Source organism: Micropterus salmoides, unplaced genomic scaffold (genome assembly GCF_014851395.1).
Source record: "Micropterus salmoides isolate LMB-PRFRI ecotype aquatic unplaced genomic scaffold, ASM1485139v1 Ms_hic_scaffold_14, whole genome shotgun sequence".
Taxonomy (NCBI): domain Eukaryota; kingdom Metazoa; phylum Chordata; class Actinopteri; order Centrarchiformes; family Centrarchidae; genus Micropterus; species Micropterus salmoides.
In genome coordinates, this window is record NW_024040485.1 from 6834829 (window position 1) to 6852194 (window position 17366).

The 17366-nt window shown below is 43.1% G+C and overlaps 2 protein-coding genes across 4 annotated transcripts in view; both read right to left on the bottom strand.

Annotated features, from left to right (window-relative positions):
* Window positions 1-15511, bottom strand: part of LOC119901727 (acyl-coenzyme A thioesterase 1-like) — a 252914-nt gene extending 237403 nt beyond the window's left edge. The window contains exons 1-4 of one of the 2 annotated variants that reach the window (XM_038717350.1): window positions 15221-15511; window positions 12223-12690; window positions 8912-9114; window positions 242-1545 (exon numbers count right to left, since the gene is read on the bottom strand). In XM_038717350.1, the coding sequence (XP_038573278.1) occupies window positions 937-1545; window positions 8912-9114; window positions 12223-12679 (1269 nt within the window). In that variant the 5' untranslated portion in view covers window positions 12680-12690; window positions 15221-15511 and the 3' untranslated portion in view covers window positions 242-936. Of the gene's footprint in view, window positions 1-241; window positions 1546-8911; window positions 9115-12222; window positions 12691-15220 lie in introns of those variants that run through there. The other variant, XM_038717351.1, reaches the window with a different exon arrangement.
* The window catches only part of LOC119901730 (acyl-coenzyme A thioesterase 5-like), a 246313-nt gene that overhangs the window by 212125 nt on the left and 16822 nt on the right, over window positions 1-17366 (bottom strand). The window lies entirely within an intron of this gene.

Genomic DNA, 17366 nt, shown 5'->3' on the forward strand with positions numbered 1-17366 from the left:
CTTCTCAGCTCAACATTTCTGTATTATACATTCTTTATTCTAAATATAATATATTAAATAATATTCCAAAGAAAATTCCTCGTTTGTGTAAAACACTACTTGGCAATAAAGCTCCTTCTGATTCTAATATTTTGAGATATGGCTAATTGATTTCCATGAGCTGTAAGCCAAGATTAAAATGACAAAAGCCTGAAGAATTAAATTACTGGGGAAAAAGAAGCTTTTTCATGATACACGGTACCTGTGTGTCTGTATATATACAGTTTATTATATATATGATTTTACAGAAGAAAGTTGTCTACAAACAAGGAGAAACCTCAGTTCTAGTCAAACACTGAAGAAGACATTGCCAGAGGTATAACTACTGATTTTAGAGTCTTACATTTAAATGAATCAAATTTTGCTTGGATTTTTTCTGTTCACACCTGCTACACGTGATTATTTAGAGGATTACTTCGCCATCTGGTGGCCACAGTCTGGGAGGAAGTCAGAGAAATGCTTATGATATTCTTTAATAAAGCATCTCACAATAAAATATACTTTGTATTCTGCAGCAACCGAATTTGAATGTGATGGAATCATTTATTTTATTTTATTTTATTTATAGCTGAAGTCAGTATGTGTAAATATAGAAAATCAATCATTAACTGGTATTTTCACTCTTTTCAGTTTGGGCTTGTCAATTTTTATTGCTGAAATTATGAATATAGAAAAATTATTCCTATTGGTGCAACATAAAAATTTTCTCTCAGTGCACAGAAGTAACCCTGCATCAGGTTGTGAATACCGGTAGTCTTAATCCTCCAATACATGAAATATTCAATCATCTATCAAACAGTTTTTTTTCTTACAAAACATTGATATACAATTATTTAATGTTAACTGGCAAGAAGTCATGATTGATCTGTTCCTATGTCTCCTGTAAAATAATTGTTTCTATAACTTGGCTTTAGTCTGAATGGCATCACAGCTCAGGTGGGTTCTGAAGAACTCCTGGATCTTCTTCCAAAGGTGGACTTCAGCTGCTGCATGGGAGCTGGGCTCTCCCCCCCACAGGACTGGTTTACCCACAATCATATGTATGCTGACGGGGCAGTAGGGTCCATAAGGCGGCTCCAGGTAATGTCCCGCTCCAGAGTAACACACACTCTCAAAGTTGTCCTTCCCATGGCGCTTCAGTGTCTCCACCATCTCCTCCATGTAAGCATTGCTGTCCCAATTGAGGTCGTCCTCTGAAGCCACAAACAGGAAACGTCCCTTGGCTTGTTCAATGGGGACCAGAGTGGCCTTGTTCTCCTCTGCCAGGGGATTATGCACAACATACTTGACCATGCAGGCCCCTGACTCAGTGGGAATCAACTTGCTGATGTCAAACATTAACGCAGGAAGGATTTGGTTCTTCTTATAGTAGAGGGGGAGAGCTGTATTGGCGCAGCAGCCATTGATCCACACTATGGCCTCAACACTTGGCAGGTAAGATGCTAGTGATAGTGCAACATCTCCACTTTTTGAAAGGGATATTACGCCAACTCCTTTACTGCCCACCTGTGGAAAAATGTGCAAACTATTAATTCCATTTTGTTGGCATGAACGTTATGACGACATTATTGCCAAAGCCGCATACATCCACAAATAAAAGCAGAGTGATAATGTTGAACAGAAGTGAAATGAAATAAGACAGATGACGTAATGATTCCAAACAGAGATGGAGTTGGTGTCTTCACCGGCTGTCCCTCAGGTTGAGGCAGGCTGCAACATATTTTGCTGCCAGTATGGCCAAATCTTTCTTCTCTCCCAGAATGAGTGGTAGTTTTTCTTCATTTGTGTAGTTTTGAAACTCAGGGAGGATTGAGTTGAGTTCACTGAATTTCTAATTTCAGTATATTTGGTGTACTGGGTTAAGAAGTGCAGCTGTGTCTCTCTGGCCCCCAGACTGCAGGGCGAGCACAGCCTCTCCTCTCCGGGCAGCCAGGTCTGCCTGTGCCAGCCTTTTTCGATGGCTAGGCTGTGCTCACGGAGTCTGTATGCTGTCAGGGTTTTCCTAAGTTTTGTGTCTTTTATGAACTCAGGTAAGCAGCTGTTATGTATATGTATATTTGTGTTTTAGGGCAGAATAGCATTGTAGTTAGTGTTGTGTTTTAGTGACTTCTTTCCAGTTATGTAATTTTCCTTTTTAGTGGCTGTAGAAGCCAGTTATGGGTTCTTGAACACTCACTTTTTCGGTTGGTTTTGGTCACATGGTGTGGGTGCTGGTAGCACATTAGGATATCACCTGTTCACAGTCAGTTGGAGGAGGGGGGGGGGGGGGGGGGTGATGGGGGAAAGACTCATTTTTGCTGACCGTGGTTCACAGTGTTTGTTGTATTTTAGGGATATTTTTGCTGTATAGAACTGATCACTTGTATAGCCTACCTGCAAATAAACCATCAAAATGCAGCAATCCGAATCTTGGAATTATTGGACAATCTGACAGACAATGTCTGCCAGACAGTTTTTTCCCTATTCAGCCTCTCGGCATTTAGTTTTTAGATTTTGTTGGGTCCGATGGTTCTGGCTAGAATCTTGTTGTCCTGAGCCCCTGTGATGTGAGTTGGTGTTAAATCACTGAGTGTTGGAGCCATAATAGGTTTATTTTGATTAAGTCACTAATTTATAGTAAAACAAGATGATTGGAATTTATATTATTCTTTCTGTTAAAATTGAGATAAAGAAATTTAATTATGGATTTTGATTTAGGAAACTTTGGAAATAACAATTGGCTAATGTCGGTAAAAATGATTACCTTGACTCCTCCTCACTAAGTAACAGGTATAATGAGGGGCTGGGTGGCAGCTTGGGAGTTCCTTTGTTTGAGTTAGAGAGAAGAGGACTGAAACGATTAGTGACCGTATTGTAAGATCTTTTGAAGAGTTTAAAGGTTCTATTGAAAGTCAACCACGGAGAATTTATTGTTGTTTTATTTTGACGTAATAAATCTTGCATTAGAACGAAACGGAAGGATCTCCGAGGAGTGCTTTTACACACACAAGTCACTAATCTGGCTCTTATGAAAAAAAAATTGAGAAACTCTGGATGCTGTCGATCACACGTCGACAGAGAAAACAGCCGGATGGGCTGTGAGTACTAGCTGATTGAATTTATGAATGAATGAAAGCGCCACTGCACTGTTGATGTGCTGGATCACTGACATGCTGGATGAGATGTGAAATGAAAATAAATGATATGTCGAAGGATACCAGAGAATAATAAGAACGGTGATTAAAAGGGTGATTTATCTGTGACAATGTCCGACAATCCGACAAAAATAAATTAGAGCAAATGGATCTGGAGGCGGAAATTGCAGCGTCAACTGCCAGAATAAATGTCCTTCAAGATGAGGATGTGGATGATGAGGGTCAAGGAGATGGTATGAATGCTTATTATGATGATGTTAAACAAAGCATGGAAGCTACAGCTACTGAAGAGGAATATGTGCAAGTAGGTGCTGTACCTCCACCCACTGCAGAGAACAGTTGTCAGCAATCTTCAGCCACTGACATGCATGGACAGCAGCACAGTGTGCACGATGAGAGTGATCTAATAAATCTACCTATAGATCACAGTGCTCATGATAACATGAATATGGTTATTAAAAGGCAAAGTGACATTGCTGAACTTATTATTTCACATCAGAAACTGGCTCTACTACCTGCAAGGGAAATTGCAGCGTTTGACGGTAACCCACTGACATATCAGTCTTTTATCCATGCATTTGAACACTTGATTGAAGAGAAGGCTAAAAGCAATCAGGACAGGCTCTATTACCTTGAACAATTTACATCAGGTCTGCCAAGAGATCTGGTTAGAAGCTGTTTACATACGGATGCAAACAGAGGCTACGCTGAAGCTAAAAAGCTTTTAAAGGAATGTGTCTATGAAGATTCTCAGTCATCCAGGTCATAGTTATCCAACGAAGGTTAAAGTCAAGGGCAACTGGACTTGGTTAAAGGAACATTTTGGGAACGAAATGAAAATTTCTGGAAAAGGCCATAACTTGAAAAGCAATTAAAGCTGAGGATGGGAAAGCGCTGCACACTTATGCAATGTATTTGACAGGATGCTGTAATGTGATGCAGGATTTATTGTACATGGATGAACTTGATATCCCATCAAACTTGAGGCTGATCGCATCTAAGCTACCATACAAACTCCGAGAAAAATGCCGAACAATAGCCTATGATACACAACAGAGAACTGGAAGAAGAGCCAAATTTCAACACCTAGTAGAATTTATTGAAAAACAAGCTAATATGCTATTGGACCCGTTGTTTGGAGACATTCAAGACATTCTGCATACAGGACTTCAGTTGGTTGTTTGTCCCAATTTGTAAAGTCACATTTTGTGAGTGGACCCCACACCTCGCAGCCATAAAGTGCAATGGGTTCAATAATTGATGTAAATAGTTTAATCCACATTTGAATTGGTAACTCTATTTTAAATGATCTCTTGATGGCATAAAATGCTCTTCTTGCCTTTTCTTTAAACTCCTTCACAGCCAAGCCAAAGTTTCCTGTAGAAACAACCCGGTCTCACTCCCAAGTCGTCACATATGGACGACTTGGGAGTGTCAGTTTGTGACGCACTAGGGATCCCTTTGACGTCATAGTTCGACGTATTGAGGGAAGCCCTGTTGTGTCAGTTTTTGATGGTAAAGGCAAGTATGATATTTAAGAGAAAAGACGAAGTAAGGAGGTGATTGGGGTGGATAGAGGGCCAGAACCCGGACCTTGAAGCAGGAGAACAGGGTTTGGGTCCCGTGCGAAACAAAACATTAAATGTTTTTATTTAGGCGAGTGAGGTAAATTGACATTAACGTTAGTTAACTTAAGTCTTACATGCAACGCAACATGTGGCTGCACATGTCCCAGCTGCCGGAGCAGATCAGGAAGGAGTTGCTGGACGGCCCCATCAGCCCCGATGGGCTGTTTGGGCCGCTTCTCCAGGATGCAATCGGACAAGGTGGTGCAGAGCGCCACCTCAACACCCACGGCGCTCACAGGGCTCCTGGCGTGATCGCCGCGACTCCCGCCCCATGCCGAGGCGCCCCGTGGCCACTGCTGCGGCTGCGCCTCCGCCGCCTCCAGCCAAGGCCCCCCGGGGTCCCGCTGCTCCCTCTGCACAGCGCCGCTCCACCGTCAAGAACAGGCGAGCAGCTTGCGGGACGAGGGGGACGTGTGTTTTCTTCCCGGAACAGCCGGACACAACGGCTCTTTTCAGAGCCAACCAAACGTCCATAAAGAGCATGTTCCTAACAGTCAGCCTGTCCCTCTCTCCCCTGAGCTTCCTGCAGCTGATGAAACACACGTCTCCCACACACAAGCAAGCTCCGCTGAGCACGCACACGCTGCGTCAGTTGTTGAGCCGCTGTTGTCCCTCTCTCATATTATCATGAGTGAAAAACATTCACATCAGATAAACACAACAGCCCACCCACACTCCCTGCCTCTCTGCGGCCTCCCCACCTCTCACCCTTCAGTGTGTGTTAGTGGAGGTTTTTCACCGTGGCACGAGTCTGACACTGAGAATGAGCGGCCCGAGTGTTTCACACTATCGCCGCCGCAGCCCTTTCAACTCAGCCCTCCCATGGGTCGTGTTGAGCGGCTCTGCAGCTCACACGGCGGCGGAGAGGGCTCTTCTCTGGCTGTCAGAAATGTCAACAGAGGCCCCTCAGATTTTTGCTTGCCCGCTTTCAGAGCGTTGCTGCACATGGCAAAATCTGCCCATGAACGAGTGGATGGCGAGACTAATAAAGAAAGGTTACACTCTCCAATTCGCCAGCCCCCCTCCGCCTTTCAGCGGGGTGCTGGAGACCGTCATGTCATCGCAGTCAGAGACAACTGCTCTGATGGCAGAAATAACAGAGCTCCTGAGCAAAGGAGCGATTTCAAAAGTCCCGCGGGGCGAGGAGAACGAGGGCTTTTACTCCCGTTACTTCCTGGTGCCCAAGAAAACGGGCGGAATGAGACCGATCCTCCCGACGCGCCTTTATGCTTTTTCCCCGGTTCCTCTGATTCCCCGCCTCCTGCCGCGCATTCAGGAGGAGCTCCTAACAGTGATTCTGGTACCAGAACGCACGAGCGCATCATGGTTTCCAGTAATGATTCAGCTGCTGTCGGGGAAACCGTGGCAGCTGCCGTGGCGCAGAGACGCGCTCTCACAGCTGGACGGCGCCATCCTACACTTCCCAGTGATAGGCCAGCGTTTGTGGGCTTGGCCCCTGAACGGGAGCGCATTGAAAGACTAGGATTGTCCCCTAATGTGGTGCGCACCATCCAAGGCGCTAGAGCTCCCTCCACTACTGCTTCTTATAGGGCAAAGTGGTCCGCTTTTCAGCACTGGTGTGTGGAAAGAGACACGGACACCGTCTCCTGTCCCTTATCTCATGTTCTGTCCTTCCTCCAGCTGCTGGTGGACAGAAATCTGGCTTTATCCACAGTCAAATCATACGTCCATCTCATCCTGCCAAGAGGGCTTTGGAGAGAAATCGGTTTTTGCGCATCCGCTGGTTAAGCGTTTTTTAAGAGGAGTGAGAAGACAGCGGCCTGTCACGCGCCCCTTGGCACCACAGTGGGATTTACCACTTGTGCTGCGCGCTCTGAGCAATCCCCCCTTTGAGCCACTGCCGCAAACTTCTCTCAGACTGCTGTCTTTGAAGACAGCTTTCCTTTTGGCACTGACCTCTGCTAAAAGAGTGAGCGATCTGTGCGCTCTCTCAGTCGCTCCATCCTGCCTCGCTATCAGAGCTGACGGGAGCTCCGCCACCTTGAGGCCGAACCCAGCGTTCATGCCCAAGGTTATAACTAGCTCCTTCAGGTCACGGATTATTTCCCTGGAAGGGTTTTTCCCTCCTCCTCATCGAAACGAGGCGGAGGAAGCATCTCATCGTCTCTGCGCACGGCTACCCTCAGGAAAACTCAACAGCTGTTTGTTCATTACAGAGAGCATTCACGAGGCAAGTCTCTGTCAAAACAACAGTTGGCTCATTGGCTGTGTGAAGCCATCACACAAGCGTACGTTGCGGCTGGGATGGACCCCCCACCCGGCATCCGTGCGCACTCGACAAGAGCCGTGACTTTGCACAGCGGCATCATGGGCTTCACCCTGCCCTTTTATCTGCTTCTATTTACGCGATGCATCGGGGTTTTCCCTAACGCACTCGGTACTGAATGTTCTGGAGACCAGGCGCGACGCTGCTGGCTCAGGGCACATTACGCACACGTAGGCTTCCCTGTAAAGGAGCCGGTAAGGCTCCTCTTGCCACGGGCTGTTGGGGCTCTCTTCGGTCTTAGTTTCGCTCCAGTTGGACTGCCACAATGCGTAACAACCGTCCTTACAGTTCCCTCAACATAAGCCGCAGTGTGCGTCTGTGTGTGCCTGTACTCTGGGCGCTCTTGTGCGCCATGAGTTTTTCCACACACACCCCCCGTTGCCGGGATGCGTGTGTGTTGTTCCATTCTCACGCCTGCCCTGCTCGTTGTTGGGACTGGTTACAATGCGTAACTCTCTTTCCAATTTCCTCACAGCAGCAGGTGGGAGGCAGGGAGTGATGTGTTCAGCCATCCTGTTATCTGGTCTAATGCGGACGGCTGTGTATCTCAGTTTCCGTAGTGTAATGGATCAGACTCTCACCTTCTATACTGAAGGTACCTGGTTTCAGACCAGGCCGAAACATTGACCTACATTTTGGTCTCTATCATGCATTGTGTGATTAGGGTACTGTGAGCTGGTGTTTTAATGTTTATGACCGTTGGTGGTCCAGTGGGCATTGACTACATCTGGCTTCGCCCTTATCCCAACAGGGCAAAGCCTATACGAAAATAGAACGTTGGTTACGTATTGTAACCCCAGATTCTATGAGTATAGGCGTAGCCCTCTAAGCTGCGGGCCAACTGGTCCCACCAGCGTCGGCTGAAGAAAAAAAGCTGACCTCTTGGGAGCAGATCTCTGGTCTCGCCGGTATTATATACCTAATTTGCGGACCTGAGAGAGGCCCGTGCACGGCACATGGGCGCGAAAGAAATCTTCAGGACTGCGCATGCTCGCGGGGATGAACCCCATAGCGACAGCTCTTAGAGGGCTACGCCTATACTCATAGAATCTGGGGTTACAATACGTAACCAACGTTGTCCCTGGTAGAATTATTCCTGATGCTTTTCTTTCAGTTATTTATTTAAATTAATTATTATTCCAGCACTCGTGGCTGTGCTGTGTAGCTTATTTAGTGTGTGTGACTGTTTCTTGTTTTCATTTTTCTCTTAGTTGTCTTACTATGTCAGCTGTTTATTGCTGCTGTTCGGCAGGTTGTCTTTTACTATTATTATTATTTTTATTGTTTGTTTGTTGTTGTTTTTCTCCTCCCCAAGCCCCCCTCTCTGTTCTATTGCAGATTTCGTTGCTTTCTGCAATTGGTGTTTCCCACAGCTTTTCCCTGTTGTCCCCACCCTCCATCCCCCTTTCCCCCTTCTCTTACAGGTCTTGTCCTTTCTCTGTGCTATCTGTTTGTGCCCTCCCATCCCCGTGTCTGCCCCCCTGTCCGGCCCGGTGACACATCAATACATAATTAAATAAATAATAAAACAGACAAAGGAGTATATTAATACTCTCTTGTTAAAGTAAAATCTGTCTGGCACAATATGGTATCCAGGTCATCATACTCTATACCAGGCTGCTGGGCAGGACAAGTTTAAAAAAAAAAAAAAAAGAAATTCATGGGGCTTTGTTTATTATCTGCTTTTTAGAATTTATTGTGATGCAACACAGATGGGCTTTTCTGTAGCTAAACGAAACTAAATACTGCATTTTAGCCACTTAAACAGCCAGTCAAACAGTCAAACCGCCAGTAATGTCATGAAAAATGTTCAAACAACTCACCTTATCTTGTTGTTTTAAAAACTCTATTGCTTCCTCAAAATAATCCAAATGGACGTCTTTGATCTTCTTTGGCATGTCATCATGGCCGTACAGCGCTAGAGTCAGAACAACAAATCCTTTGCGGGCCAGCAGAGAAGCCCTTTTCTCTGACAAACCTCCACCAAAGGTGTACAGATCCAACAGAGCAGGGAATGGACCTCTTCCTGGACCAGAAAACACACGAAAACACAAAATGACTTAATTTTATGGCATTCAAATAATAGAAATTATATAAAACCAGCACACAATTAAAAAGTATGAATATACAGCGGTACATTTGACAGGCGGTGATCAGATGCCTGATTGACACTCAAAACTTGTCATTCAAAATTATCACATTCTGCCTCTCTGTCCCTCCCTCCAGCCATATTCTCACTTGTGCAAACCCATTCATTGTCCTTCTCCTCTAATCCACCAGATGTCCCGAGACTTTTCCACCCAACCTTCTTATCTCAAAACGTTTTGCACTGGAACGTTTTCGGATTGAACGAGATGTTTCCTTGCAACGTTGTGCTAATTCCACAGGTATGTTTTCTTCTGTTTGGTGGGTGTGTCACAGGTGTTACCCAATCAGCAACGACAAGTTTGTAAACACAACGGTGTTAAAAAGGCAGGAAAATGGACTGCGCTTGAGTACACAACAGGATGTTTGAGGCACCAAAGTTTTGCTATGCTTTGTCGGCGCTGAACTTGCCCCTGCTCAGCTGTTTTGACTTTCCCTCATTTGCCCCGCAGTAAGCCCTTACCCTCCAGTCCCAGTCAACTGACCTTTCCTGACCACTTGTCAGCCCTGCAGTATATAACCAACCCATTTCCATTTATTCCCTGCCAAATCGTTGAAACTGCAATATTGCTTTTTGGCCTTGCTTTTGAGTCGCTGTTCCCTGTTATTTGAACTTTAACCTAGCCATATTGGTTTTTTGTTTAATTTTAATATACAATATATATCAAATGACATGACACGAAATAAAAAAAGAAAGCCACACACTACACTCGGGGGGACATTCCAACATGACCTATGTACTTTGCTAGTTTGATAAAATGGAAGAAACAAAGAAGTCTAAAGAGAACCACTTTCCCAAGCATGCTCTGATTACATTTACATGCACAGCAGTATTTCTGCTATTTTTTACTTCTTCAATTCAATTTTATTTATATAGCGCCAAATCACAACAACAGTTATCTCACAGCGCTTTTCATAAAAGAGCAGGTCTAGACCGTACTCTATGATGCTATTTACAGAAGCCCAACAATTCCCACCAAGAGCAAGCACTAGGCGACAGAGGCAAGGAAAAACTTCCTTTAAGAGGCAGAAACCTCGAGCAGAACCATGGCTCAGGGTGGGCGGCCATCTGCCTCGACCGGTTGGGGTGAAGGAGAGAGAGAGAGAGAGGGAGAGAGAGAGAGAGAGAGAGGGGAGGGAGGCAGCTTACACAATATACACAGAGGTACAGACAGTAAAGGTGATGTTGCTATAGACTAAATGAAAAAATGGTACAGATATTTATAGTAGTGTTAATGGTAACAGTCGTAGTGTTAATTATTATAATAATAACAATAGGACTAGTAACAATAGTTGTTGTAGCAGAGTGTGTCGAGCAGGAACACGGGGGCAGCAGGTGACCCGCAGCCACAGATCCAGACTCCACAGCTCCAGAGCCAGAAACACCTGGAAGTGATAGGAGAGAGGAGAGGGAGGGGAAAGCACAAGACTACCGGAAAGGGGAGAAGTTGAGTTAGTAACATGCAATAATGGGATGAGGTTGCATACAGAGGGAGAGAAAGTAGAGGAGAGAGGAGCTCAGTGCATCATAGGAAATCCCCCGGCAGTCTAGGCCTATAGCAGCATAACTAAGGGATGGTTCAGGACTACCTGAGCCAGCCCTAACTATAAGCTTTATCAAAGAGGAAAGTCTTAAGCCTACTCTTAAATGTGGAGATGGTGTCTGCCTCCTGAACCCAAACTGGAACCTGGTTCCACAGGAGAGGAGCTTGATAGCTGAACGCTCTGGCTCCTAGTCTACTTTTGGAGACTCTAGGAACCACAAGTAACCCTGCATTCTGGGAGCGCAGTGCTCTGGTGGAATAGTAAGGTACTATGAGCTCTTTAAGATAAGATGGTGCCTGACCATTAAGAGCTTTGTAGGTAAGAAGAATGATTTTAAATTCTATTCTGGATTTTACTGGAAGCCAATGCAGAGAAGCTAAAACAGGAGAAATGTGATCTCTTTTCCTGGTTCCTGTCAGAACACGTGCTGCAGCATTCTGGATCAGCTGAAGAGTCTTAACGGACTTTTTCGAGCAGCCTGAGAATAAGGAATTGCAGTAATCCAGCCTAGAAGTAACAAATGCATGGACTAGTTTTTCTGCATCATTTTTAGACAGGATGTTCCTGATTTTTGCAATATTACGTAGGTGAAAAAAGGCGGTCCTTGAAATTTGCTTAATGTGAGACTTAAACGACATGTCCTGATCAAAGATAACTCCAAGATTTCTCACAGTGGTGCTGGAGGCCAGGGCAATGCCATCAAGGGAAACTATATCTTTAGTTCGGTGCCATCCCGGGATAATTTTAGTTAGCTAACGCTAACATTATCCCGGGATGGCACCGAACAAGCTAGCACTAACTAACTTCCTCCTGAATGTAACGTAATAAAGCCCTACTGTTCTGCTTTTTAATGATTGTAATAATGAATAGCGCCCTACCCAGCTTTATAGGAACAGTGTTGATCCTTAATATTGTTGTCTTTTATCTCAATCATCAGGGGATGCGGTGGTTCAGTTGTACTGTGTGATTGGTAGGTTTTAGCTTCGGTCTTTCATTTTTTCACGTCCGTTTGAGTCAGTTTGACAGCCTGAGTACAACCTTCAAGTGCACAATGCAACTGCAAAACTGTCTGCTTCTTTCTGAGATTGCTTTTTCCAACAAATGTGACAATATTTCTCCGGGGAGGACAGTAATATACAGTGGCAGTGCTGACAGTTTGTCGGACTTAGCAACAGTAACTAAGAGGAATCCTCCACTGCTTTGGAGATCTGTCTTATTCAGTATGTGATGTTTACATGGAATATGAAAAGCCTGGTCTTATTCAGTGTCATGAAGACTTTGTGTGTTTTTGGTTAATTATTTGGCACAAGGAACAAGCTTTATCCGAATGTGCCCACAGAGACTTTACTGTTTCAGTCCCTTCAGGGGATTTGTTAAAGATAAATGATGCCAGCATTTTCCTTTATTAAATGAATGATTTAAAGCATGAGAGACGTAGACCAACCTGGGGGAGTAAACAGGACTCCGCGGATATTCCCCTCTTTGACGGGGAGCCGGCTGACCCCGTCTCCAATCAGAAGCCTCTCGTTGGTCGCCTCTGCCAGCATCCTTTCCTCCCCTTCCTCCTCGTGCACAGAGAACTTCACCACGTGGGGGTTTAATGCATTTGTTTTTTGAAACTTTCTGTGCAAGGTGTCCGCCCTCATCGACCACAGTAGACCCATGGGTTCAACCCCGACATAGCTGCCACTGAGCGAGGGGTCTCTCTTCAGGTCGATCTCCCCGCTCCCATCAGCCCTGTAGGTGGCTGAGGAGCTGAACACCACTCCTTTCTCGTCAGTTGATCTGGCTTTCATGGAGACCACCTGTCTCGACCTCAGCCCGGCTACCTGCACCTGAATGGGCTCATCGAAGAAGCACCTGGCGCTCGGCAGCAGCCTCAGTCTGACTTGGGAGGACATTTCGTCTGAAACTGAAAATACTTTCTTAGTAAGACTTTTCTCTGTAAAACAGTAAACTAAAATAATAAAGGCATTATGAAATTCCATATCTGTTTATGAAAAAATGTTGTCACAGAAAATGTTCATCATGCCATGTAAAGAGTGTGTGTGTGTGTGTGTGTCGTTACGTCCCAAGATCTAGGGGTGTCCTGGATGTAACATAAATGTGTGGCCTCTTCCCATTCCCAAACAAGGCCAGCACACAACAAATACAATTTAGCAGTTTTTATTATACATCGGAGATGAGCAGTGCCCAAAACAACAACCAAAACACTAAGAAAACCTAAATCTTTCCTAAACCCAAAACCAAAAGGTAAAGAAAAGACAAAGCTCTAAAACTAGGCTTCTAAGTCCAAAAACAGGAGAAAACGGTGCAAACAAAAAAAAGGGCTTCTCACTCCTACTCACTGCTAGTAGCTGACACAATATAGCTACGACAAAGGAACTTGCTTCATAGCAACAAAAATGTCAAAGCCAACAAAACCAGGTTGTCATAAGACAATCAGAAGGACTACGATAAACTACCTACAATCTAAGTTGAATATAGTCACAACCGTTCACTATGTACAATAAACACAGACATAACACACAGTCCTCAGGCAGGTTGGGAATGGCAGAGAGAGCTCCAGTCAGCTCAACCGGACCAATCCAGTGTGTCCACCTGTTCTCCAGTACCTGCATGCACTCACACACACACTCTAATGGAGGAGAACAGCTGACAGTGCAAGGAGAGATAAACAAACAACAAAATATGACCCCAGGGTCATAACAGTGTGCGTGCGGTGTGTTTCTGCATTGTAATGGGAATTCCAAATATATTTCAATATATTTGTAACCCTGGACTCAGGGAGACTCATGTTTGATGTGGCACTGAAACGGTGTAAACAATCAAAATATCTCTGTTCTCTGTGTTATCTAGACTTCAGGGACAACGTATCTCAGTGGGATCATATGATTGACCCTAAAGCTGGATAAATAACAGGCTCACTCAGCTCTCCTCACTGATTCGAGCGTACATGTCCTTCTGCAGAGGACTTGAATCAAATTTACAGAATCAAATTCACAGAAAGACAAAGTTTTTGCCTAAGCACACAGAACTGTGGCAAATCAAGTTTTCAAATAAATAAATAACTAATCCGTGTGATACTTTGCTGCAAAATGTATTTTTTTGTTAATACTGTCTGCTTAAACATTGATGGCATGACACTGTGTGTTTTATTAGGTTATATTGTGAGTGACTGACAACCAGGGTCGAATTCCTTGTGTCTGTTGAACTGTGCCATGTGAACATGTGTTCTCTGAAAATGTATGGATTACTTTATCATTAAATGTGGCTCAAAAAGAAAAGGTGTGACAGTCTCTCAGGGCCAAAAACGAACATTTCTGGGAAACAAGGGGACGTTTCAAGGTAGTTACTTAATTGAAGGAGTCACTAGCTCAATGACATTGATCTTACACACCTGTGTAACTGTTGGGCATGTATATATAATGTCTGTGACCTGGTGTTATATGTGATGAAAATGTGGTGGAAAGTAAATTTACTCAAGTATTTTATTTAAGTACAATTGTGAGGAACATGTGTTTTACTTGAGTGTTTCCCTGCTTCTTCCACAATACAAATTTTGATGGAAATATTGCACTTTTACCTATTAAATATTTTCAGGTAGCCATGATGTGTGAATATTTCAAAAGATACCTTCAACATTATTCTAATTCATGTTGATCATTATCCTAATCAAGCTAGGCAGATAAAATATTCACACATCACGGCTACCTGAAAATATTCAACATACCTTACTACATTTACTTGACAGCTATGCTAGTTAGGCTACTTTTTAGATTAAAATTGTACATTAATATAGGCCTTTACTTAATCTTGTCATATGCAATACATGATTAAAGATTAAACCAGTGGTTCTGTAACTCCTTAACAATACACTACTTTTATCTTTCAGATATCTCTGAGATGTTAGCAGTTTCACACCTGATTTCATCCTTTTAACTTCTCAGTTTTATTTAAATACTTGTTTGAGGCCAAAACATTACACAAAACGCATGGATACAAAAGTATTACAACAAGTTTATCCAGATACAGCCGCAAAACATCAGTTTTTTCTTCTTTCCTGGCTCATTAAACATCTCAGGAGCCCCCAGATTTGCCATGTGACTCTTTGGGTGGCCCTGCACCTTGCATTGCTCCCTTTTAGTTAAGAATTTAAATCAATTGGTTGGCATTTTCAAGAACAAAATAATAGTTGAGACATATAGAATTTAGAGCACTAATGTTACAGTTAGAGATGGCTCTCCTGTACATAATAATGTAGTTTGACTATAGGCTATTATATTATTGTATTACTATATTATTCATAAAGTGTTATGAGTGCTCCCCTCTCTATGACAAAAGATACCGTTTTGCGCTGTGTGGTTAGGCTACATAATAACCTCGGCCAACCGCAGACAGGTAATTCACAAACTGAACGGTAGAAACGTGGCTTAACTTACCTTTAAGGTTACAGCTGATGTCTGGCCAAACACGGTGGCGCCTCTACGTCTTATCTAATGTCGGTAACGTAATGTGGGACCGACTTCAGCCCCGACAAAATGTAACAAAATGTTTATTTCAATGGAAACGGTGGTGCCTTTAACACACTGGCTGTATTCGAAACCGCCTCCTATACTAGTAGTACGTACTGATTTGGCCCAAATGTGCAGTTTGCAAACAAAAGCAAAATCGGCAGTATGCCAAAAATACCTGGATGGCGTACTGATTCGGGAAAAATCTGCAGTATGCATCGGAGCAGTCTACCTCGCGTACTGTGGCCCATAATGCAAAGCGCTTGAACTGGAACAACCACCGGTCAGTTGTGTAGAGGAAAACAACAGAACTTGTTTTACAATTTTCAAATTCTGTTTCTTCACTAAATCCACTTCTAACAAATTTTGAGGCGAGAAATCAACTGTTTAGATATTAAATAACGGCAGATTTAGGTAAATTGTTGGCGAATCGAATCAGATTATGTGACCCAAATGGCAAGTTAAGCGCCAGAGGCTTTGTTGATGATGTGAAGCGGTTGCAGTTTGGTTGAGTTTAGGTACCGAAAGTACTTGGTTATGGTTAGGAAAACATCCTCGCATCGTATTTTACATTTTCCTTAATAACTCACAAACTACTTGAGATACACTAGTCATCTTTTGATACAAGAAACATATATGTGCACTAATTAATAATATAATTGATATATTTTCACTTATAAGAACAAGACTAAAATATTTACTTAAATGCAAGAAGTCAGAGTGTTACAATTGCCCCCTTGGCAATTTTAACACTGAAAAATAAGTCATATTAACCCACTGCATCTCAAGTAAAAGCCTAGGCTACCTCAAAGTAATTACTTTACAGCTAATAATGTTACATAAGAGTTTTTAAATGGTTCAAATTATTTTAGATGTCAGGCATCCTCTGCTCTCTCTGTTCTAACTTCATAAAAATCATTCTCTTTGGTTTTGCTGGGTCTTTTACCATCAACTACTTTAAGTCTATCTACTATACAGACAAACTGACAATGAAAGGAACTTTACTTTTGCAGACTTGGGCCTATATAATATTCACACTTTCTGTTAAACACATATAAAACACACTATTTTATACAAAGAATTTTGGCCTATGTTAATTGGTGATTTGTTTATACTAGAACAAATGCATTTCTTTTAATACACCCTTTTTTAATGTGGTTTTACATTTATATTTAGTGAAATGTGTTTATTTTCAAAACAGACAGACAAGCTGCGTACATTGGGCCATGTGGCTTGGGGGCAATTGTAACACAGTGTTACAATAGTTGCAGCCATGATAAAATGTTGTATGCCCGCTAGCCACAACTATATAAGCATAGTTTGTTAGTGTTGAACGTTAATCAGTAACCTAGAGATAAAATGTATTCAAGTTTAGATTTGCAGTCATCTAAACTTTAGACACCAGAAGAAAAATACTGCACATACAAAAGTTACTTTCATACCTCAAAATCAGTATTTTGTTTAAAATTTCTGCTAAGGTGAAATGATCCTGCTCCTTTTCCACAGACAGAGAGAGAATCATATTGATCATGTGCAGATTAAGTGTCATCACTCTAGCTTGTTTCTGATTGGAAAAATTGAGTGTGTTACAATTGCTCCCTTTTACAATTGCCTCCGGTCTCCCCTAAAGCCTGGCCTAGCAGTAAGTACAGTACATACTGCATACTGCGGTTGCCAGTAGTATGTAGTAGGCGGTTCCTTATACAGCCACTGTTGTATGTAAGCGTAAGTGCACTTTACTGTTTTTTATTACGGCAATGTTTTGCTGTGTTACCTACTCGGAACTGGGAGGTTTCCAAACTAGAATATATACTAGGCTATGGAACTCCAAGTCAGGTTGCCCACTTGTGAACTCTGAGAAAAAATCTGTACCCCGACTATGGCAGCTCCCATGGAAGCACACATTGTAAATGGTAAACCACAAACTAAAAAGCAAAGTAAAGTAGTTATTCAAAATAATACATAGTAGTATCAAATAGTTAAACTTGTTTTGCATGTAAATAGATGTAGAAATACATTTTAAATGTTATTAGGTGGTTATGGGGGGTGATGGCGCATAGATAAGAGGCTTGCC